Below are 22,785 nucleotides of genomic sequence, written 5' to 3' on the forward strand. Positions count from 1 at the left end.
TGGCAAAGTAGACAGAGTCGCATGGTGTCCGGCGAGGGTTCTGCATTAATTACGTACTCCCATGCAGTGAAGAGTTACAGCAGCAAGAGCATTGATCCTGTTGAGAACTGTGCCGCGCAGTTTTGTTCTATGTCTATTTCAGGCTCTTTTGTGCTACATTTGAAGAAGAAACACTTGCTATTGAGAAAGGCTCTAAATCCAAGGCCAAGTTCTTAGAACAAATTGTTCTACATTCTAGGATGCTGATAAATGAACAGAAGTCTGTGTCTAGTCAGCATGTATTGCTTGCCTGTTTTGGGTCCCAAAGTGTACAAAACATGACCGTCATTTGCCCCAAAACCCAAGATGTGTAAGTGAGCCAAAGCCATGTATCTTCAATGAGATTTGTGCCAATAAAACACTTGGGCTCTGGGCTGAGATGATGAAGTGCAAGGAGGATGCTACAGAAAATGCGTTCTCCCTGACAATGAAATCACCTCAGGGTCAGAACAGCCAAAGACATGCAGCTGAGTCACTGTCTCCCTGGAGGAGGGTCCTTGAATGTGACCAGAGTTGCGCTGGGTTGTTTTGTGTGATTGCTACTAAAGCTCTTGTTCCAGTTGTTGCCTTCAAGTTGATAAGCCAAGCAAGCAAAATGGCTGCATATGTAGAGAAGGGAAAATTTCAAAACAAAAGGAACCTGGTGCAGGATGGTTTGCATTTTGATATCGGCATGGTGCCAGTTCATAGGACGGCTGGCATATGTGCGCACACGTATGCATGTGAGAGAAAGGGAGTTTGCTAGAGAAAGGTCTTGTATACTACAAAGATGGGGACGATCTGTCTCTGTGGGCAGAACTTCCCCCCACCCCAGCAGAATCCTTGCCAACTCCACCTAAACATAAACTTAGATTCCACCTAAACATTATGTCAGGGAACTGGCATCGGAAGGACAGGAGGTGGAAGGGCTCACGGAGGTTAGGAGAGACTTAGCAGCAGAAGAGGGAACCAGCAGGGGGAGAGAAGGAGCTCCGAGGGAAAGTGAGTCGGAGGGATGGCTCAGAGGCACTTCCAGCGAAAACAGTGGGGAGGTTTCAGGACCTCCTATAGGGACACCCACTCCTCGCCGGAAACTGTCGCGCCGAGAGTCCAGAAGACGCGTTTCCGTTAAGGAGCTTTTATGTTGGAAGAAATTCCGTAAACGGCCACTGTCGGATTCTGCCAGCGATTGACGGAGCCATGCTTAAGGGGCTCCGTTATAGACAGAGGTTTGCTAACCTGGCCAAACTGAGGGACTAAGCTTTTACGCACAAGCAGCTCAACATCCCATCACAGCAATCCGACAGTCCTTGAAAGCCGCTTGTGCAAGGAGAGGCATCATGAGCAACCCAGCCGGAACCGGAGAAGCAGGAGGAGCTGGAGCGGGTCCAAGCCTGGAAGAAAGGTACAGGGTGTTGGAAGTCCAGCTAGTGCTGCAAACGGCGAGGCTCGAGGAGAGGAGGGCTCAGGATGCAGAAAAGGGAAAAACCACCCCACTCACAAGAAAGGTGCCAGGATTGGTGCAGAAGTTTGGGGGTGATCCCAGGAACTATCAAGCCTTTAGGACAGAGATGCAATATGCCCTCAATCTGCAGTTTGATGACTTTCCCGATGAGGAATCGAGGGTAGCGTTTGTGATTGGCCATCTCGAAGGGGGGGCGAAAGACTGGGTTAGGCCCCTGATGGCAGCTAATAATGACGCCCTAAAGGACTTGAGGAAGTTTTTTCGCGCCATGGATCTGATGTTTTCCAGCGAGATTGAGCAGGGAGTGGTGCGCAGACAGTTAATGGCGTGTAAACAGGGGAGCCGATCTGTCCGTGAGTACTGGACTGAGTTCACCATGTTGATCCATAAATTGGGATGGGATCTATCGGCGGAACCGATACAAATGCTGTTCGAAGAAGGGCTCTCTTCGGCAGTGAAGGACGAACTTTCCCGGGCGCCCAGGGTGGAGTCTATGGACCAGCTGACTAAATCCGCGCTGGCCATAGGAGCACGCCAGGAGGCGAGAGCTTTGGAGAAGCGGGAAGGGAAGGGTGAACGTTGGAGGGATTTCCGCATTCCAGAGATTCCAGAGCAGCATTCCCCGCCAGTAGAGCCGATGGAAATTGGAACAGCGCGCGCGCAGTTTCAAACCCCAGTGAAGGGCGGAAGAAGGAGGGAAAGAGCGCCAAGAAATGTTATCTCTGCCAACAGCCAGGGCACTTTGCCAGAGTCTGCCCGCAAAGAAAGGAATGGCAAGGGATGGCGGGAGCTGTTGGCGGGGAGGAGGAAGGAGTCAAGGAGCAAGTAAAAGCCAACGCCAGGCTGCCACCATCGGGGCACAGCAGCCAGGCCAAAGAGCAGTGAAAGTGCCCACGCCGGAACCCCCAAGACCAGCGCTTGTGATAGAGGTGTTGCTAGAGCTGCCAAACGGACACCCACTAAAGATAAAGTAAAACAGCTACTTTGAGATCTTGTATAGAATGTCCTGGGAGATTGAAGTGTTCTCCTACTGGTTTCTCTGTCTTGTGATTCCTGATGTCCGATTTATGTCCGTTTATTCTTTGGCGTAAGGTCTGGCCTGTTTGTCCAATATAGAGAGCTGAAGGACGCTATACAAGATCTCAAAGTAGCTGTTTTACTACAAAGGAATTTCAGAAATAGACTGGAAAGAGAAGCTGCTGAATTGCAACTTATCACCAAACTTAAAACCATGGAGAGACCTGGTCTGAACAAAGACCTTGGATTCTTATCTCATTATACATGACAAAGCCATTTTTCACCTTCTCACCCCTTGCTTTTTCCTGTAAGACCTATTGCGGTCGTTAAGAGTCGTCAACAGGCTCATCACAGCTATCTGCCAATCACCCATTCCCACCACCCTTCTGAGTAATACCCCTCCCCACCTTCTCACTATATAGAAGGGTCTGGAAACTTCTGTTTCAGTGTATCTGAAGAAGTGTGCATGCACACGAAAGCTCATACCAAGAACTAACTTAGTTGGTCTTTAAGGTGCTACTGGAAGGAATTTTTTGTTTTGTTTTGTAAATTTGTTTGTCTGTGTGTGAGAGAGAAAAAGCACTTGCCTTTCTGAATGTGAGGGATGTGGAACAGTTGTGTTTCATATCAAACTCCAGTCAGCATCTGTATTGGATTTGAAATTGTTTTTATATATGCGGGTGTTTTATATTAGTGTTTTTTTATTGTATTGTGAAATTTGCTTTTCATAAATGAAATAAATAATAATAATACTACTCACAGTAATTCTGGCTGTTGTGATTGCTATCGTTGCTGGAATTACACATTGTGTCTATGTGGATGTTTTGATTGTTGCTTTTTATTGATTTTAATGGATTTTTACACACTGAACTGCTTTGATATAAAGCAGGATCTAAAAATTAAAATTAAAAAATACTTTATTTTGTCACAACCACAGCCCTGTTCAGTGTTTATTGCATCCATAGGATGTGATGACAATTTCCTACTGAGTATGATTGTTCTGGGCCATGCAAAAAAACCCAAACATACATCTAAAATGCATAAAACGAAACCTGAGTTAAGTAAAGCTTACTGCAAAGGCATTGAGTTTTCCACTGAACCAAGTAAAGTTCTCCTTTTTTCCTTTATTCGTCATTTAGATGGACGTCAGAATGAAGAAAATCTAGTTTTAAGCATCTCCAGACAATTATTTCAAATCCATGGTTACAGTAGAACCAGAAGCTTCTGTGGAGACTGATGCTTAGGGGAAATGCAAGAGAGCTGAGAGGAAGCTTATAGGTTATTTTAGCTCACTAACATTGGATTCTGCTCTGATGTAGCCCTATTAGGCAAGTCCTCCAGCAGCAGCATCTGGCAAAAACAGATATTTGTCTTACAGTGAATGTCTGTTTGATGACGCCTATAAGAGGACATTTTGCTCACCTCTCCTTCCTACTGACAATACTGGGGCTGCAGGTGGGGCTATGGTTTCTGCCGCTATCTCAAATACTGTTAGGCCTCCTTTATGCTCTTGCTCCTTAATTGGGACTTTCTACCCTTTCTTAAACGGGCAAGTTCTTTTTGTAACTCTTACCTTCCTTCACCTATTCCCATTTTTTCCTTCATGTTCTCTGCAGAGTGGCAGCATTTTGATGTGGTTCCAGTTTAGCAGTTTGCTCAGGGGCTGAGAAGTTAGTTGTCTACTCTGCCTGTCAGTCTGGTGAGTAGATCACTCCTTCCCCGGGGGAGGAGGCAAAGGTTTGAGAGGAACCCGCCCTAATCCTTTCCATAGGAAGCATCATCCAGTGAAGTTGATTTCACAACAATAATTAGATTTTTTTTAAAAAAAATCTATTTTGTTAAAGCTGAGTAAAAATTATTTATGGATGGGTAAAATCCAAACCAGAGACATTTAAAGGGACAGGTCTGATGACATCCCTTCTTCATCCTTCCCAAGAACAAATGATAACTCAAAATATACCCCCTTACCCAAAAGCCACTCTATTATGGAAGCACTTAGCATGGATACTAGTCATGCTCCTTGAAGGATTTTGAAGCTCAGTACTTAAGTGTACAAGATCACACTCTGGCAATAGGCTAAAGGACAGCAGAAGAGGTGGTATCCAAGGCACCTGTGTTCCATTAGTGGAAGGTTTTATTATTGTGCAACGGAACTCCCCGCCCCATCCTCCCCCCCCCCCGCCCCATGAGCACCAAGCACACTCCCAAAATCCATACTGGAAGGTTGGCGGAACCTCTGGAACTGATTTAGGGGGTCCCTGGGGGGTGAGGGCAGAAGTTCAATTCTGCTAACAGAAATCTTTGCACTAATATGATATATGGCTGGGCAGGGGACATATCTCAATGATATACCAGTAACACACACAGTTTATATGCAGAACAGCGGTGCAGTTAGGTAATTTTTGACTCTGGTCCTACAGGGTAGGAGCTCTTTAGGTGGTAATGTGGAAAGCCAGTCTTCCTGGGTTTGAGGGGTCTCCTGCACATTCTTCTGAGTGGGGCCCTGGACCTCTGCCCCAATGGCACCACTGATGCAGAAGGTCCCTGGCATGTCTAGATCTCTGGGAAGAAGGCTTCTGAATGAAGATCTGGAGAGCTACCACAGGTTAAGAGCTAGCACAGAGCTAATATCATTGACCTATGATCTGACTCAGTGTAAGGCAGCTTCATGTGAAATTAACATGAGGAGAGGATAGTAGCAAGCTCATAGAATACATATTTTGCATACAAAATGTGCATCTCTAGCAAAAATGATCTCTGGAAGTAAGGTGATGAGAAAGACCTTTCCCAGAGACCCCAGAAAGCTGGTGGTGGTCAGAGCAGAATAATACTTGGACAGAGACGACTGGACACAAGAGAAGGCGATTTCATATATCCATTTGATAGAGCAGTGAATGCACTTCTGACACCGCGTTATTTGTTTAGTTTGGCTCCCTGCTAAGGCATTATTGGCAAATAGGGTAGCCAGAGGACTGTGCTCCTGCACTTTTAATAGTTGTGTAGAAGAGGGAGCAAACTACATGTGGGATGTAATCCACTGGGAGCAGTCAAATACAACATTCCTTGTTTTCCTAGAATGGACATGCCAGGGGATGTTGGTCCAGCCAGTCAAAACTGGGCTGGAGCATCCTTCCCTTGCATGTGACTAGAGGTGGGTGTGACCTTACCTGTCCAGGTAACAAAAGGAGGAGTCATGCAGCACTCTCTCTCTTGTTCACTTCCTTCTTTGTTGGACCAGCTTTCTAGCTAGGAATGCTCTGCTAGCTCTCAGCTAGGAAAAGTACTGGGATTATTTCCCCATATGGGGTAGATCCACATGTACATATTTGTAACAAAGTCTGCCTACAGGAATTCAACTGTGAACTGATGTGAGTAAACTTCTTTTCTTGACTTTAAATAAGATTGTCAGGTCTTTATTCTTTTAAGAGGGATTAAAGGGAACTTACCAGGAATGTACAATTTGATTTGAAACAGACTGAAGTGTATAATAGTGAGAAGGCTTACATGAGCCTGCAACAAGCTATTTGCTGTGCATGTAAGAAAGGGGAATGTAACTCTGCTACATGAAGGAACTTGCTAGCACAAGTTAGGAAGGATATTAATAAATAATATATCCACTCCTGCCACCCTGAACATTCCCACACTACAACGGTTGAAATTCCTTCTTCTACATAACTATTAAACATGCAGGAACCCTGCTCTCTTTTGCTCCTGGCCACCTGATACCCAAAACATGCCAATAAAATGGGCATAAGAAGCACATTGTCAAGGAATAATTCAAACCACTGTCAGTGTTTCACGAAAACTTTAATCCTCATAAAATTCAATTCCAATCATTTTTAATATTCCACATAATCCCATGATTACTCTGGTCCAAATGACAGATTAAGAGTCTTCCCCTTGAAGAATTCATAGGGGTTTAATTAAAGCCATTATTTGCTATAGGATTAATACCTGCATATTTTCTAATGGATGTGTTTAGGAAATCAGGAAGATTACAGCTGTAGCTACTGTGATGCTCTTCAGCTCTTGGGAGGGAAAAAACCCAATCTCATTTGAAGAGTTATTCTGGAAAAGGGACAAAGACAGAACAAAATAAAACACATGCACCAACCCTAGGTAACAAGACTTCTCTTTACTAATAGAATAAAGCATACTGGCAATGTTACGTTAGCACATTCTAAAAAAGAAAAAGAAGAAAAGGAGAGGTTATAGACTGTTACAAGATCAGAGAGTGCTTATATAAGATAGTACCACCATAGAAGGTGTGAAGAACGTAACAATGGCACTCTTCGTTCCAAGAACAGAAGACTACAAAAAGAAGAAGAGTTCTAAAATAACATAATTTTATCAGAAATACAGCTGGGGGGGTGAAGAGTGCAAGCACTCCTTAGAAAATCTTTCCATTTGGCTGATTCCAAGTAAATTTCTTATTGGAACATGGTGTCTATTGGTAATTATACTGGATAGTTCAAGTGTCCTGGTTTACAGCTTAAAGCCTTCAACATAGACTAGTTGTCATTCGTTTTCAGAGGAGCTTCCAAGACAGACTGCTAGTTCAACTAACCCACAGCAGTCTCTATTCTGCAGATGGTATGGTGTTTTTTTTTAACTTTAGGGTCACTGAACGTCCCTCTTCTGCACGGCATGCTGTTAGCTAAAGACCTGTGCATGATACCTCTGCGGTGCTGCCGTTGCCACTTGCCCTTGGTTCCTACACTATCAGTTGTGCCAGAAGTCCAGCATCTTGCCCGTTGAGGTTGAATCCTGACAAGACAGAAGTACTGTTTTGGGGAGACAGGAGGCGGGCAGGTGTGGAGGACTCCCTGTCCTGAATGGGGCAACTGTGCCCCTGAAGGACCAAGTGCGCAGCCTGGGAGTCATTTTGGACTCACAGCTGTCCATGGAGGCGCAGGTCAATTCTGTGTCCAGGGCAGCTCTTTACCAGCTCCATCTGGTACGCAGGCTGAGACCCTACCTGCCCGCGGACTGTCTCACCAGAGTGGTGCATGCTCTGGTTATCTCTCACTTGGACTACTGCCATGCGCTCTATGTGGGCTACCTTTGAAGGTGACCCGGAAACTACAACTAATCCAAAATGCGGCAGCTAGACTGGTGACTGGGAGTGGCTGCCGAGACCACATAACACTGGTCTTGAAAGACCTACACTGGCTCCCAGTACGTTTCCAAGCACAATTCAAAGTGTTGGTGCTGACCTTTAAAGCCCTAAATGGCCTCAATCCAGTATACCTGAAGGAGCATCTCCACCCCCATCATTCTGCCCGGACACGAAGGTCCAGTGCCACGGGCCTTCTGGCGGTTCCCTCACTGTGAGATGCCAAGTTACAGGGAACCAGGCAGAGGGCCTTCTCTGTAGTGGCACCCGCCCTGTGGAATATCCTCGCACCAGATGTCAAAGAGAAAAACAACTACCAGACTTTTAGAAGACATCTGAAGGTAGCCCTGTTTAGGGAAGCTTTTAATGTTTAATAGACTATTGTATTTTAATATTTTGCTGGAAGCCGCCTAGAGTGGCTGGGGAAACCCAGTATTTCCCAGTAATCCCCATGACAGCAGCAGCATTAACATGGAACAGGGTTGGGGAGCCTTGGGCCTCCAGCTGTTGCTGGTCCACAACTCCTAACAACCCTTACTACTGGCCATGCTGCTGGAAGCTATCCAGCATCTGGTGACCCACAGATGTCATGATACAGGAAGACTGCAGGTGTGGGAACGCTACCATTTTTGTATTTTTCAAGAGTGTTTACAAACTGTCAATGCATAAAAAACATACAATGATGCTATACAGTGGTACTTCGGTTCTCAAATGTCTCCGCTGACAAACGTTTCAGAACCTGAACACCAAAAACCCAGAAGTAAATGCTTCTGTTTCCGAACATGCCTCGGAAGTAAAACGAATTCCGCTGTGTGTTTTTCAATTTTCTCAATCAAATTTGCAGTCAACCCTTTGCGCCTTGATTTTCGAATGTTTCAGAACTCGAATGGTTTTCCAGAATGGTCTGAGAACTGAGGTACCATTGTGCGATAAAAACATTAAATTTCATAAAATTACAGATAAATAGAAAACTCTTGGAAGTAACAAATAGGCTAAGGGTAGAATAAGATTATGTGGTAGTAAATATTAAGGATTAGAATAATAATAAAGGAGAAGAGGTTAATTAATGAAAGGAGTTAATATTTTTAGAAATATGAAGTTGGAGAACTGTTATACAGGTGATATAAAGAAATTCAGATAGTGGGGATTTGAGGAAGTCAGTTATCAATGTTAAGAGATTTAGGTATTTGAAGTAATAATTTTCTTTTGTGTTTAGTTTATTGTCTTTGTTGCGTGTTCTGTTCTGTTCTTTCTTTTCTGTGTGTGTGAAAAATGTGGAAAATCAATTTTAAAAAATCCGGGGGGGGGGGACATTGTAAAATTACAAGATGCAGAATGAATGACCAGCACAAAATCAAATCATAATGTGAAGCTTCAGATATTATTGTTGTAATGTGGGAGCAAAGGTCATGTTTGCCTGCCCTGCAAAAATTGCCACAGTGTATTTCTGCTGCATCCACAGACTTTGTCAGGATCCTGGTGACACAAGGAGGCTCTATCTAGGTCATTGTTTCCCAAGCTTCGGTCTCCAGCTGTTTTCAGACCACAATTCCCATCATCCTTGACCACTGGTCTTGCTAGCTAAGGATGATGGGAGTTGTAGTCCAAAAACAGCTGGAGACCCAAATTTGTGAAACACTGGTCTAAGTGTTGCAACACTACCAAAGCTTTTCCCATGTTTCATATCTCAAGTTTCCTGTATCACTCCCCTAAAGTCCTCCGCTTCCAAAATCCTTTACAATTAGACGGTGACAGTTTCCAAGTTAAAATATACACTGCAACACAACAGTACTATAATCAACTTGCCATTTCCCCCTCTCCTTGTACCTTTGTGTGTGCACGTGTGTCCCAAATCACTCAGCATGTCTAATGTTCTCAGCAAATTTGGCTATTACCTTCAATTACAAAAGCAATTTTCTCAACATTAAATTGGGGGTACTTGGCACCATGTATGTCCAAACAAAACACTGTTGTCTTATTAGTATATATTCCATTATGTGATATTAGCCTCCAATGTAGATTGCAGAATGCTACTCAGCATGCATTCAGCTCAGAATATGATGGTTGTTGTAGGTTTAGACAAAATAATGGAAGTCACAGTGCTTAGTTTTCCAGGTCAACAGGCACCGAGCAAACTATTTGGAAAGAGTCATCTATGCAGTGTATTGTTCAGTCCTAGGGTGCCAGATCTGTTACCAGAACATGTCACATTTTGGCAATGAACTAGGAACCATTGTGATTAGGATGGATCTAGGTAGATAAAAAGCAACAGCAGCATGAAAATGCAAATAGCAATGACTATGAAATAGCTAACTTTTATTGTGTTCTTTAGTATAGAGCCTATCCAACCCTAAAAGCTCAGAGGATAAATAATGAAATTAAAAAGCAACCACACACATATACAAGAGTAAAATACACTCTAAGCTTAAACAAGTTCATCAAAACTTTATTTTTAAATAAGTCTTAAAGAATCTTTCCAACCAGAGTCATGCTTCATCAAGGAACCATCTTGAGTCTCTCTTTAGCTTTCTTGGTTTCCCTGTTGGTAATTAACTAAGAAGATGACAGCTTAACTGGGTGTGGGAGGGAGAGGAGGCCCACTAGTGGGACAGAGAAACATTTTTGTTTCTTTTCTTTAAAATAAGCACCATTTTTATTTTATTATTAATCAAGCAAGCGGCCTTCACATGTTCTGCAATGTTGCAAATTTCACTGTCCAAGCCTGGGAAACGTAACTTGGAAAGAAGAGCCTGAGAAAGATACATAAGACAAAAGATTGCTGTGCGCTGAATCAAGGGGACAATTCTAAATGCCTTACTTATTTGTGAAAAAAACTTTTCCCGGGGGGGGGGGGAGGAGGAGGAGCGCTGTTTGAGATGAGCTGGGAATTAATAAAGCAAAGCACAAGCAGAGCAACAAAATGGAGAAATTTACAGAAGGCTGGTTTCTGCACACACGCCTCTCTGCTCCACCTAGGAGAACAAGAGAAATGATCAGAGCTCAAGGATGCACTCCAGGAAGGCAAAAACAGGGCGCAAAGCAGAGCCAGTGTCTGTGGTGTCGGAAGAAGGTGAGCAGTCTGAGGAGAATTATCAGAGCCAGCTATAGAGGCTTGGAGGTCCTCCATCCCTGGTATAACAACAACAACAACAACAACAACAACAACAACAACAACAACAACAATAATAATTTATTATTTGTACCCCGTCCATCTGGCTGGGTTTCCCCAGCCACTCTGGCCGGCTTCCAACAAAGATGAAAGATACACTAAAATGTCACATATTAAAAACTTCCCTGAACAGGGCTGCCTTCAGATGTCTTCTGAATGTCAGGTAGATGTTTATCGCTTTGACATCTGATGGGAGGGCGTTCCACAGGGTGGGCGCCACTACCGAGAAGTCTACACAGTTCATACTCATATTAGATTCCCCCCACCCAGAACACATGAGTTTGCCCAACGTAACACAATGAGCAGTGGTGTGTGGTCACTGGACTAAGGCAGGGGTAGGCAAACTAAGGCCCGGGGGCCAGATGCGGCCCAATCGCCTTCTCAATCCAGCCCACGGATGGTCCGGGAATCAGCGTGTTTTTACATGAGTAGAAGGTGTGCTTTTATTTAAAATGCATCTCTTTGTTATTTGTGGGTTATTTATAGGAATTCGTTCATTCCCCCCCTCAAAAAAAATAGTCCAGCCCCCCCCCACAAGGTCTGAGGGGCGGTGGACCGGCCCACAGCTGAAAAAGGTTGCTGACCCCTGGACTAGGTTTGACCTCTAAATGTTCGCCTGGCGTCTCCTTCACACAGCCCGGGAAGCTTCTGTCCGGCTTAGGGAGGGAGGTGTGAGGTTCCAATGGGTCCAAGATCCGTCCTGCCATCTTCCCAAAGCTCCCCCCACAGCTTTTGGAAGGGGGCAGGAGGGCTCCAGCATCCCGTCAGAGCCCTGGCACCTCCTTCGCAAAGCCTGGGAAGCTTCTGCCCAGCTTAGGGAGGGAGGCGCGAAGCTCGGGTGCGTGACGTCAGGGCATCACACGCATAACATCAACCTGACCCACCACAGCCCTTGCAAGCTAGCACCTCTGGCCCTAACTGTTCCTGTGAAAAAATTCACCGCATGCCACTGACACTGGCCTGCAGGCCTGATCTGGCTCGTCAAGCTTTCCCTTGTGGCTGCCAACCTGTTTCAACCTTTCTGGGCTTGCCGATCAGAAGGTTGGCAGTTCGAATCCCTGCGACGGGGTGAGCTCTCATTGCTCGGTCCCTGCTCCTGCCAACCTAGCAGTTCAAAAGCACGTCAAAGTGCAAGTAGATAAATAGGTACCACTCCAGCGGGAAGGTAAACAGTGTTTCCGTGCGCTTCTCTGGTTCGCCAGAAGCAGCTTAGACATGCTTGTCTGCGGACAAACACTGGCTCCCTCGGCCAGTAAAATGAGATGACCACCGCAACCCCAGAGTCGTCCGTGACTGGACTTAACGGTCAGGGGTCCCTTTACCTTTACCTATGTCCTGTATGCAGGGCTTATTCTAGCATACAGCAGGACACTACAAAAGGGTGAGGGGTGGGGAGTGTGCTGGCTGCTTGCACATGGGACGGAGGGGAGCTTAGAATAAACCTCGTGTCTGTGGTGTATGTGCAAACCTTCATGTGTAGAATGTGGATGACCACACTCAACACTGGAAGGTTAGCTGCCCCACCCCAAAAAGGCTTTCAATCCCTGCTGCAAAGCTACAAACAGCCCCCATATTACCTTGCCTCCTCTCCCAATGTGATTTACAGTGGTACCTCGGGTTAAGTACTTAATTCGTTCCAGAGGTCCGTTCTTAACCTGAAACTGTTCTTAACCTGAAGCACCACTTTAGCTAATGGGGCCTCCTGCTGCTGCTGCGCCGCTGGAGCACGATTTCTGTTCTCATCCTGAAGCAAAGTTCTTAACCTGAAGCACTATTTCTGGGTTAGCGGAGTCTGTAACCTGAAGCGTATGTAACCTGAGGTACCACTGTATTTACAGCCTCTGAGCCTGGCTAAGGGGGGAAATGCATCAAAAATAGACTGTAGGGTTCTCAGAATAAAAATATAAAACACATCCCACCTACCGATGTGCCCAGGCTAATACCCCCAAAGCAGTATTTGAGGGCACCAGGTTGCTGAAGGATGATTTAGCACAATGTTCATAGATGATGGGATTCAAGAAGAGCAGCTTTGTCCAAATATTTTTTGTCATTCACCCACATAGAGCAATGCAGACTGGCAGAAAGAACAAATGCCTAACTCCATTAGTCTGTGGATAAAAGGTTCTTGGGCCTTTGTGTCACACGGCTCTTTCAAGTTGAGGATTCAACTTTGCTTGTGAACCCAGGTGGGTATCGTTGCAGTCCTCTATATATGTGTGGCTTTCATGAGCAAAGAATGCCACTTGAAGAAGACAACACTTCTGCACAATTTATTTCAGATGCATATTTATAGTTTTCAGAAGCCCTGGTCCTGGTCTGCTTTAAACTACTTTTGCAAGTTGACAGGAAGACTTAAGAATTATATTGCCTACAGGGTCTTACCAACTGAGAATAGAAGGGGTAGAGAATATCAGCATAAACTGTATATTCCCCATCATAATTTGTTATCTTTCTAAACAGTGCAAAGCAAATGGAAGTGGTTCCCCTTTGTTCCTGTTCTAGTTAGATAAGCCATGGAAACACATTTTGACATCAAGAGGAAAAACTTGTGGAAATTTGCCATCAGATATATTTTCGGAGACCTTTATTCCAGTATTTTCAAATCAGAAGCGCACAGTTAATTAATAGAAACAGAAGCAGATGTATGTGAGGCAATAGGTTCAAAAAGTTAGTTTGGGCATCTGACAGGAAAAGAGAACTTTATTCTAGGGAGCATAGTTGGACCATAATCCAGACAAAAGACCCATGCAAAACAGGTACATGTGTAAATTTCTGCTACTAAAATAAATAGAATGTAAAGCGTTTTAATTTAGAATGATGCACGATGGACCCCCCCGCAATGTTGGGTGCAATTCGGCACCACCGCATTAATACTATACACACACACAAAGATAGGCTTGGTTTTCCAGCTGTTTTGCCCTATTCATTTAACATTTGTCTTAAAACAGCAGAAAAAAATTTCATGGGGAATGTGACCTTCAATGGTTTTCCTAGTTAAATGAATCTGCCGCTGAGGTCTTGTTTTATATTGTTCTTAACCTCAGCTTCTGTTATTTTTTGAGCTGTTTTGTAACTGTTTTCTCTATATCACCTTGAGACATATGCAGAAGGTGATTAATAAATAACAACAATAACAGCAGTAACTGTCATGATGGCTGTGTGCTGTCTTCAGTATCAAAGGTGATTTTTTCTGAGCTCCAGTGGCTGTGAATTGTGAGTGTTGTGCTGCTTGTGGTCTTACCATGGGCATCTCGTTGGCCCCTGTGAAAACAGAATGCTGGACTAGATGGGCCTTTGATCGATCCAGCAGTACTATTTCTGATGGCCTGGGATTCGGACTTGGATGCTGAACCCGAGGGATCCCAGCCTGCACAGGATCCCCCAGAACCAGCTGAGCCAGGGTTGGGGCATGAGCCTGAAGGGTCCTCACCTGTGCTGGATCCTCAGGTGCAGGCATCAGCTGAGTCTGCTCTGGCTCCTGAGGTGATGGAGGACCCGTTGCCTGCAGGTGCTCCACTCTCAGCCCCGTCAGAGGAAGCTGAGGTTGCCTCTGGGTCCGGTAACCCTCCAGCCTTTCCTGAGTTACAGAGGCTCAGGGCAGAGAGGCGAAGGGAACTAAGTTCCCGCAGGAGGAGTGCTCGCCTCCAGGCCAGGAGAGGCGAGTCACCAGAGGGTCAGGGCCGCCCTATGCCTCGGGGCAGATAAAAGCCGGCCAGCCCCAGTCCCAAGTTGCGGGAGCAACATTGTTGGTTGCTAGTTCCTGCCTGAACCCTGTCCTGCTTTTCCTGCCTGAACCCTGTTCTGCTTTTCTGACCCGCCCTGGCTCCCTGCCCTGCACCCAGCTTCAGCTACTACGGACTGCTTCCACGTTGCACTTTTGACCACGGACCAGACTTGGACCTCACCTCTCGGGTAACCCACGGGACCAGACCCTATTCTTATCTTCTTGTCTCATTGGGAAAGGTGGAAAGTAAATGTCAGAGGCAGCATGTCTCTGAATACTGGTTGCTGGCAAAGGCAAGCAGGAGTGTGTTGTTGTGTTCATGCCCTGCTTGTGAGCTTTCCATGGGCAACTGGTTGGTCACTGTGGGGAGCAGGGTGTCTCCTTATGTTCTTACCAACTTAGATAAACTACAGAGGATAGTTTTCATTATCACAATTTCTTGCATTTGTCTTTAAAAGAGTTACATTTCATAATAATTAATAACTCTTGCCCATAATGAGGTGATGATGAGAGTCCAGTTTGGGGCTTGGCTAATTGGAAACGTAGCAGTAGCAGCTCAGTGGTTTTCAGGTGGATATTCTGACAAATCTATGACTTTGTTTCATCTATTATGAACTAAACAAACTGTGAAGCAGCCAGAGGCCATGGCCTCCTCCTGTATCAAGGTGTATTGGTGACGAAGGAGTTTTATTATTAATAGAAATGTGTCTTAAGAAAGCCTGTTCCTGAAAAACTACTTATTACTGGGAACATCGAGTCCATGTCTCTTTTGAAGATCTTCAGCACTACTGATTTTCAGCTCATAGCTGTGTATCGCTACAAATAAGCCAGTGAGTAAGCCATTCCCGAGAAAGATCAGTTCAAAGGCAGAAAAAACAAGCAAGCTTTAGATTCATGAGTGTGTGGTAGACTGAAGGCAAACCATACCTAAGAAATCCTACTTATGCCTATTTAGGACTGGAATGAGGGACACTTATTTGTACTACAGCAGAATTCCCCAAACTGGTGTCTCCTCCAGAACTTTTGGATGCCAACTTCCATCACACCCAGCCAGCATGGCCAATCGCAAGGGGTGACAGGCAGTGGCGTAGGAAGGGGTGTGTGGTAGGTGCGGGCCACCCCGGGTGTCATCACTGAGGGGGGTGACAAAATGGCAAAAATGCATGTGGTTTTCCCCAAAAAACCCAAACTGGGCTCACAATACTTTTTTTTGAAAAAATAACTACCACACCCCCCTTCCTACACCACTGGTAGCTAGGTGAAGTGGGGAGCACTGGACGTCACACCGCGGGACCTGCAGTGTGCCAGAGATACACGTCTCTCCTGAGGGGGAGGGTGGACTGCTTGCAAGCTCCACGCTGCTTTTTTGAGCAGCGCGGGGCTTGCGTCTGCCCACTGCCTCGGCTGCCCTACAGCTGAGGGGGAGGCTGCAGAGAGGCTCCACGCAGTGTGCCCTACCTTTGCTTGTCCCGCCCCCATGAGCAGCTTGTCCCACCCCCGGCTGCAGGACGTGCCTCATGCCGCACCGGGCACCCGAGTGGCTAACTAAGCCGCTGGTGTCAGGTGTTGCAGTCCAAACATCTTGAAGACATCTAGAGTGTTTTGATTGATTTTTGTTGAGACCACTTATCATTAAGTAGTTGAACAATTTGATTTATATTCCATTTTCTTCCAGGGAACTCAAACCAGCATATATTGGCTTCCCAGATGGTCTCCTATCCAGGCATTCAATTGTATTAATTGTTTTGATGAATTTGTTGTGCTTGCTTTACTTATATGTTTGATATTGTAGTGTTTTCAATGCTACAATGATTACTGTGAACTCAACATTTGTTGTTCGAAAAGCAGAATACAAATGTTAAATCAAATAAATCCATATCAGCCCCATTTAGCTTCAAGTAAGATTGCTATACAGTGTGCCTTCAGATCATGTCTTGGAACTAATTTAAAATTTTAAGGAGAGGTTTATTAATCACTTAAATGGTGTAGTCTTATTAAGTGGGCTGGTTTGGGCATAGCAGGTAAAAAAAGGTAAAGGTAAAGGACCCCTGGACTGCTAAGTCCAGTCAAAGGCGACTATGGGGTGTGGTGCTCATCTCACTTTTCAGGCCGAGGGAGCCAGCGTTTGCCCGCAGACAGCTTTCTGGATCATGGGGTCAATATGACTAAACCGCTACTGGTGCAACGGGACACCGTGACAAATGGCAGAACGCACTAAAACACCACTTACCTTCACACTGCAGCGGTACCTATTTATATACTTGCACTGGTCTGCTTTCGAACTGCTAGGTTGGCAAAAGCTGGGACAGAGGAACGGGAGCTCACCCCATTGCGGGGATTCGAACCGCCGACCTTCCGATCAGCAAGCCCAAGAGGCTCAGTGGTTTAGACCACAACACGACTTGCATCCTCTTAGTAAGCCATGCTTTATAAAATCTCATCTGCATCTCACTTTGTGGTTTGGAGTAAAAGATTAAACCAGTCCTCTGGTTCAGATGTGTATGTAACGTATACCTCAGCCCACATAAAAGAGATTTCTACCCAGCACCCAGCTTCAAAAAAAGTATTCCAAACAATCAAAAGCAACCCACAGAGGCTCAGCATTAAGTTTGAATCCCTGCAAAGCAGTGTTCTAGAGATGCCATCATTCACTGATGACTATTCTACACAGGAAATGAGGTGCCTGGTGGCCAATTTCACTGAAATGTCTCAAATTACAAATACATTAGTCCCTGCATGGCATTAAAAAAACAAAAACCTTATGTAAGTGTGCTTGCTGTCTTCTCTGTTTTGCAGCAAATTCAAATTCTGCAATTGTCTTCTAGAGCAGAAATAGTCTATTTAAACAACAACTACTGTGGAGTGGGCCAGTTCATGACTTTGCTACCAGCCCTGGGGACCATCACTTGACTGCGTACGTTGCTTGTGATAGCACACCAGACCCTAAGGTAACTGGGAGCAACAGCCACTGCAAGCAGCAGAAGGTGGTGTAAGTCATTGCTGAAGGGGTGAAGAGTAAGAAGCTGGCCTAGTCTTCACTGCAAAAACTCAGAAGGTTTGTGTGTTGGTTGCCAATTGGAAAATCAGTAAAGCTTCAGGTTTTCTTATTTTAACCTCAGATGTGGCACCTGCAGACCTCCCGAGAATCTGTCCTGTCTGCACTGACACATCATCTCTTGATGTTCATTTCCATGAATGACACTAAAGGCTCATCTACACTAGGCTTCTGCCCCATACTTTCCACGCACAGACCTGTGTTTCCTAGTCCCAGCGTAGGCATTCCCCCGCCCCCCACTTTCCCCAGGAAAATGCACTCTTTAATGCTGAATCGGAGCAAATGACAATTTGGGTTTCTGCAGAATGCCAAGAGCGTCAAAGAGCTGGTTTCCATGAGGAAAGTAGCCGGGTGTGGGTGGGTGTGAAGAGAACCCTGATACAAACCGGAAAAACATGGTGGGAAATCGAGTGTTGATGAGTCCTCACAAGCACCAGTCAACATCTCTTGCATGGGTGAAGCTGAAAAGCAGCCGCCATTTAGGAACATAAGAAGGGCTGTAGCTCAGTGGTAAAGTGCACACTTTGCACAGAAAAGGTTCCAAAGTTCAATCCCAGGCATCTCTAGGTGGAGAAGAAGAGTTTGGATTTGATATCCCACTTTATCACTACCCGAAGGAGTCTCAAAGCGGCTAACATTCTCCTTTCCCTTCCTCCCCCACAACAAACACTCTGTGAGGTGAGTGAGGCTGAGAGACTTCAAAGAAGTGTGACTGGCCCAAGGTCACCCAGCAGCTGCAGGTGGAGGAGGGAGGAAGCGAACCTGGTTCACCAGATTACAAGTCTACCACTCTTAACCACTACACCACACTGGCTCTCAAGAGCTAGAAATGCCCTCTGCCTGATACCCAGGAGAGCCTCTGCAAGTCAGTATCCCCAGTTATAAGCTAGATGGCCCAATGGCAGAGCGTACTCACTGTCCCTTGTGCGCTCGGCAAAGAGCTGTACTGGCATCCCTCCTGCCCGCTGAAAGAAAGAAGCAGGCAAGGTTGCCTGGATAGGAGGAACGTGCTCCCTGCCTAGAAGTCATTCCAGTGAGCCCTTTTGTCCCCTCCAGCAGCAGCAGCAGCAGCAGCAGCAGCAGCAGCAGCAGCAGCAGCAGCAGCAGCAGCAGCAGCAGCAGCAGCTTTTCCTGCTGGAGATCCTGGCGGATTCCCTGAGCTGAGGGAGAAGGAGCTCCAGGTGTCTTGGGAGGACTCCCAGCGCCTGATAGGTGATTGCTGCACCCTGCCTCAGGCCTACACCCCCGGTGGGGGCTGGTTTCACCAACCCCTAGATACACCTCTGCCCAATGGTCTAACATGGTATATATATAAATTTTTATTAAGTTTTTCTTTAACAAATAATTTTGACAACCATGTTTACCAATTTACAGTTTTTGAACTTCCACCAGTACCTCCTTCAATCATCCATTTTTCATATCTTTACACATTTTCTATGTAGTATTGCCGATTTGATAATAACCTTCCATCTCAGTTTCTTTCTTACAATATACCTTGGTTTATCACAGAGCCTCTTTAAAACCCACTAGCGTTGTCTGTTCATCACATACAGTTTTCAGATATTCCGTAAACTTTCCCCAGTCCTCAATGAATTTGTGATCTTTCTGATATCTAATTTTTCCAGTCATTTTATCCAATTCTGCATAATCCATAAGTTTCATTCTCCACTCAGTCAAGGTCGGTAGGTCCTCTTGTTTCCATTTTTGGGCCATTTTGGGCCATTTTTGGGGTCTAACATGGTATAAAGCAGTTTCTTAGATTCCTGCAGGATCAAAGGTCCAACCTAAGATGCTTCTTAGGAACTTACAAGCAGAACTTGAAGGCAAGCAGCCTCTCCCTGTTGTAGCAATTGGTGTTCAGTGGCATGCTGTCAGAAACAGTTTATCCATCTTATATAAAACAGGGATAGGGAAACCCAACAGCAGCACCCCATGTTGTCATTTATGACTCCCATCAGCACTAGCTAGCATGGGACCAATGGCCAGGGATGATGGGAGCAGTAGTTCAGCGACACCACAGCAGCCACACATTCCCCATCCCTACTATACTGAAATTCATGAGTCCGTTCTCCCAGTGCAGATCCTTATGCAGCCAAAATGGCACAATCCATTCACAAGAGGGAGGTACCAGCTGGCTAAGGGAAACCCAGAAGTTTGCAGAAGTAAGCTATAAATAAATTGTTTTTAAGAAGGAAAACAAAGGGGAGATCTTTCAGTGAGGGCTGAACATGCTCAATGGATATTGAATGCTAGTAAATTGCAGAGGGGAGAATGGAATATCCTGAAAAAGGGCAAGGCTGGCTGGCTAGAATTCTGAACAGGACCTCTCCTGATAGCAGTGGCGTAGCGTGGGGGGTGCAGGGGGGGCCGGCCGCACCAGGCGCAACATCTGGGGGTTAGGGGGCACAAATGCACGGGTTAGGGGGCGCAAATCCGCGGGTTAGGGGGTGCAAATTACTTGCCTTGCCCCGGGTGCTGACAACCCACGCTACACCACTGCCTGATAGCAGGTCCCACTTTTCATTGACAACAGCCATTTACAGGGCTTTCCCACAGGAGTTTGTATAATTCACTTTCCATACTGAATCCAGCCATTAAGTAGGTTTTTACATTCACACCTCCCCTCAAATGCAGGAAAAGGAAAAGCGCTGTCAGTGTCGTGAGTGAAAAGTAGCCCCAATACACCAGCAGCCTAAGTGGGACGTCTCAAAGACATCACCTACGCACACCAGACTGTAAATAACCCAAGCTATGAAAGAAAAGGTGTGCTGTGCATAAAACAACCTGTGGAGCTCACTGTCAAAAGCAGAAAACTGCACAGCTGGGATGCTTTAAAAGTCAATCTCATCTGCTAAATGCTATTATTACAGAGACTTGTCAATTCGGTTAACGTCAAAGCTTGTTATATCATAACACAGCTCGTCAAGGAAAAATATTTTCAAATGCTTGGGATGGGAAATATATTTTGGAGGATTTATATCCTGGGCCTTTCCACATATGGTCTCAATAATATAAAACAATGCAAAAATAAAATGTAGTTATAAACATCTGAACAAATCCATTTCTCATGTAACACGCCCCCTCCCCCCGGAACGTTTTCACAGGTTTCACACCTCTAGGCAGCTGAACTAAAGTTCATGCACAAAGGCAAAACCAGAACCAACAATGAAAACAGATCAAACTAGTCACTGCTAATGTACAGTTAATAAAGGAATAAAGGAGCTTGGTGGTACTTCAGGGAAATATTATAAAAAAAGCAAAACATACAGCAGGTGGACAGAGCCTAGAGAGAAGGAAGGAAGGAGGGAAGGAAGGAAGAGTTACTGGAAAATTGACTTGCATTGCCAATGCAGAGGCATTAAAATTGGACTTCCCAAAGTGAGCCTGACTTTGCCCTAGGGAGATGCAAGTGAGATGCTTTTCTAAGCACAAACCCCTCCATGTAGCACAGGCATGTATTTTACAGCATACCCAGTCCATCACAGCTTCCAACACTGAAGTGTGAAACGCACATGTGCTTTTTACTCGGCCCCCCCCCCCCGTACATTACCGTGTTTTCTGATTTGGAAAAGCGCTCGCAAGTAACCCAAAGCCTGAGAGAGATGCCCCTTCTTGGCGATGGAGGAAGAGAAAAGGGAGAGGCAGGCAGAGAAGAGGCGCGACCGTGCGCTCCCCTCCGCGGCTTTCTCCCACTTACCTATGGTGGAGACCACGGTGCTCACGAAATAAAAAGCCCCCGGGAAATCCCACCGGGGCAGCGTGTTGTTGATTCGGATGCCGGCCACGTAGGCGCCCTCGTACTCGCGCAGCAGCTCCTGCAGCTCGGCCGGCGTGAGGTTGAACCTGAGCGAGAAGTTCTCCAGCCTCTCCAGCCACTTCTCCTGCGCTCGCAGCTCCGTGGGCCGCTCGAGGGCCGAGAAGACGGCCGCGCCGCACAGCAGGTACGAGACGATCAGGACGGCCAGGAGCGCGAAGCGGGCGTTGTCCTCGTTGAAGGCGTACAGCCCGGGCGCGGGGCAGCAGCACACCCCGCGGCACCCCATCTCCGCCCGACGGCGCGCCCTACCGGTGCGCCCCCAGGCGGCCCATCTCACGCGATCCGCCGCAGGCAAGTCGTCGAGCGGGCGGGCTGGCTGCCGGTTTCCAGAGCCTGGCGGCGGCGGCAGCAACAACGAACCACGCGATCCTCGACGGCGAGCGGAGCCCCAGGACTCCCCGTGGCGACTGTGGCAGAGCAGGGCGCCGAAGCGAAAGGCCACGAGGGCATCGCAGGGGTCCCGTCCGTGGAGCCGGCGATCCTGCCTTGGATGGAGTTCAATGGTCACCCGAGGCAGAGAGGGGTGGGTGGGTGGGAGGGAGGGAGGCTTGCTCCCGAGTAGTACCACCCGCTCGCAGTCGAGGGCTCTTGCAGTCCCAACCTCCGCTCCTAAAGACCTTGGAGAGGTAGTTCTCGTCGCGGTCCGCCCGCCAGTTTCTTTCTCCGCCGGGATCTACGGAGCACGTGGCCCGGCTCGCGATTGAAAAAACACGAACTCCGCCCCGAAGTTCAGCTTTCTTGGGAGTCGTCGTCGTGTGCGCGGCGCCGGAGCCTGCTTTCTGCAGAGAGCCTCGCCAAACGCGACGTGATTCAAAAGGAACCAGGGAATGTTTCTCTGATCATGTGCAGAGCGCATTTCTCTCTCTCCGGCCAGCACGCGCTGACCTGTCCCAAGCATAGATCAGGGACGGTTTTAGCCCCGGCATCTTTTATTCGGTTTCACCCTGAACCCACGACGGGTTTTTCCTCTCCCCCTCCTCCTCCTGTGTTCCTCTCCAGCCCTCTAAGGCAGCTCCCAAAGACCTGCGCCGAGGTTTAAGGCAAGGGCAGCTCCGCCTTCCGACGCCGCTCTCGGAGCTCAGCCTTCCCAAGACCTTGAACTTGCGGCCAACTCCTCTAAGGACCTGATCCGGGCGCGGGAAGAGCTTCGCCCCCTTGCGCCTTCCCACCTCTTCCACTTGAAAAGTCGGACGCCGAGCTCGTTGCTCTTCCGAGCGCGCAACACTAGGGGCAGGCGAGGGGCTGGGGAAGGAAGCGGACCCCTTTCTCGCCCTGTTTGGACTCAGGCGGCGGCAGGGAAAGACTCCGGGGACTGACCGTAGTCCCGCGCGGATGGATGGAGAAGATGGTTGCCTGTGCCATTTCACACCTGTCGGGGATGTTCCTAAGGAGATGCCCAGATGA

The 22,785-nt window shown here is 46.8% G+C and overlaps 1 protein-coding gene across 1 annotated transcript in view; it reads right to left on the reverse strand.

The window, feature by feature from the left end:
- Positions 1-22,494, reverse strand: part of KCNK13 (potassium two pore domain channel subfamily K member 13) — a 57,584-nt gene extending 35,090 nt beyond the window's left edge. The window contains exon 1 of the mRNA XM_081913875.1: positions 21,262-22,494. Coding sequence (XP_081770001.1) covers positions 21,262-21,607 — 346 coding nt within the window. The 5' untranslated portion in view covers positions 21,608-22,494. The remainder of the gene's footprint in view (positions 1-21,261) is intronic.
- Between the last annotated feature and the right edge of the window lie 291 nt (positions 22,495-22,785).

The sequence above is a fragment of the Podarcis melisellensis genome (genome assembly GCF_964234715.1).
Source record: "Podarcis melisellensis genome assembly, chromosome: 1".
In the NCBI taxonomy this organism is placed as follows: domain Eukaryota; kingdom Metazoa; phylum Chordata; class Lepidosauria; order Squamata; family Lacertidae; genus Podarcis; species Podarcis melisellensis.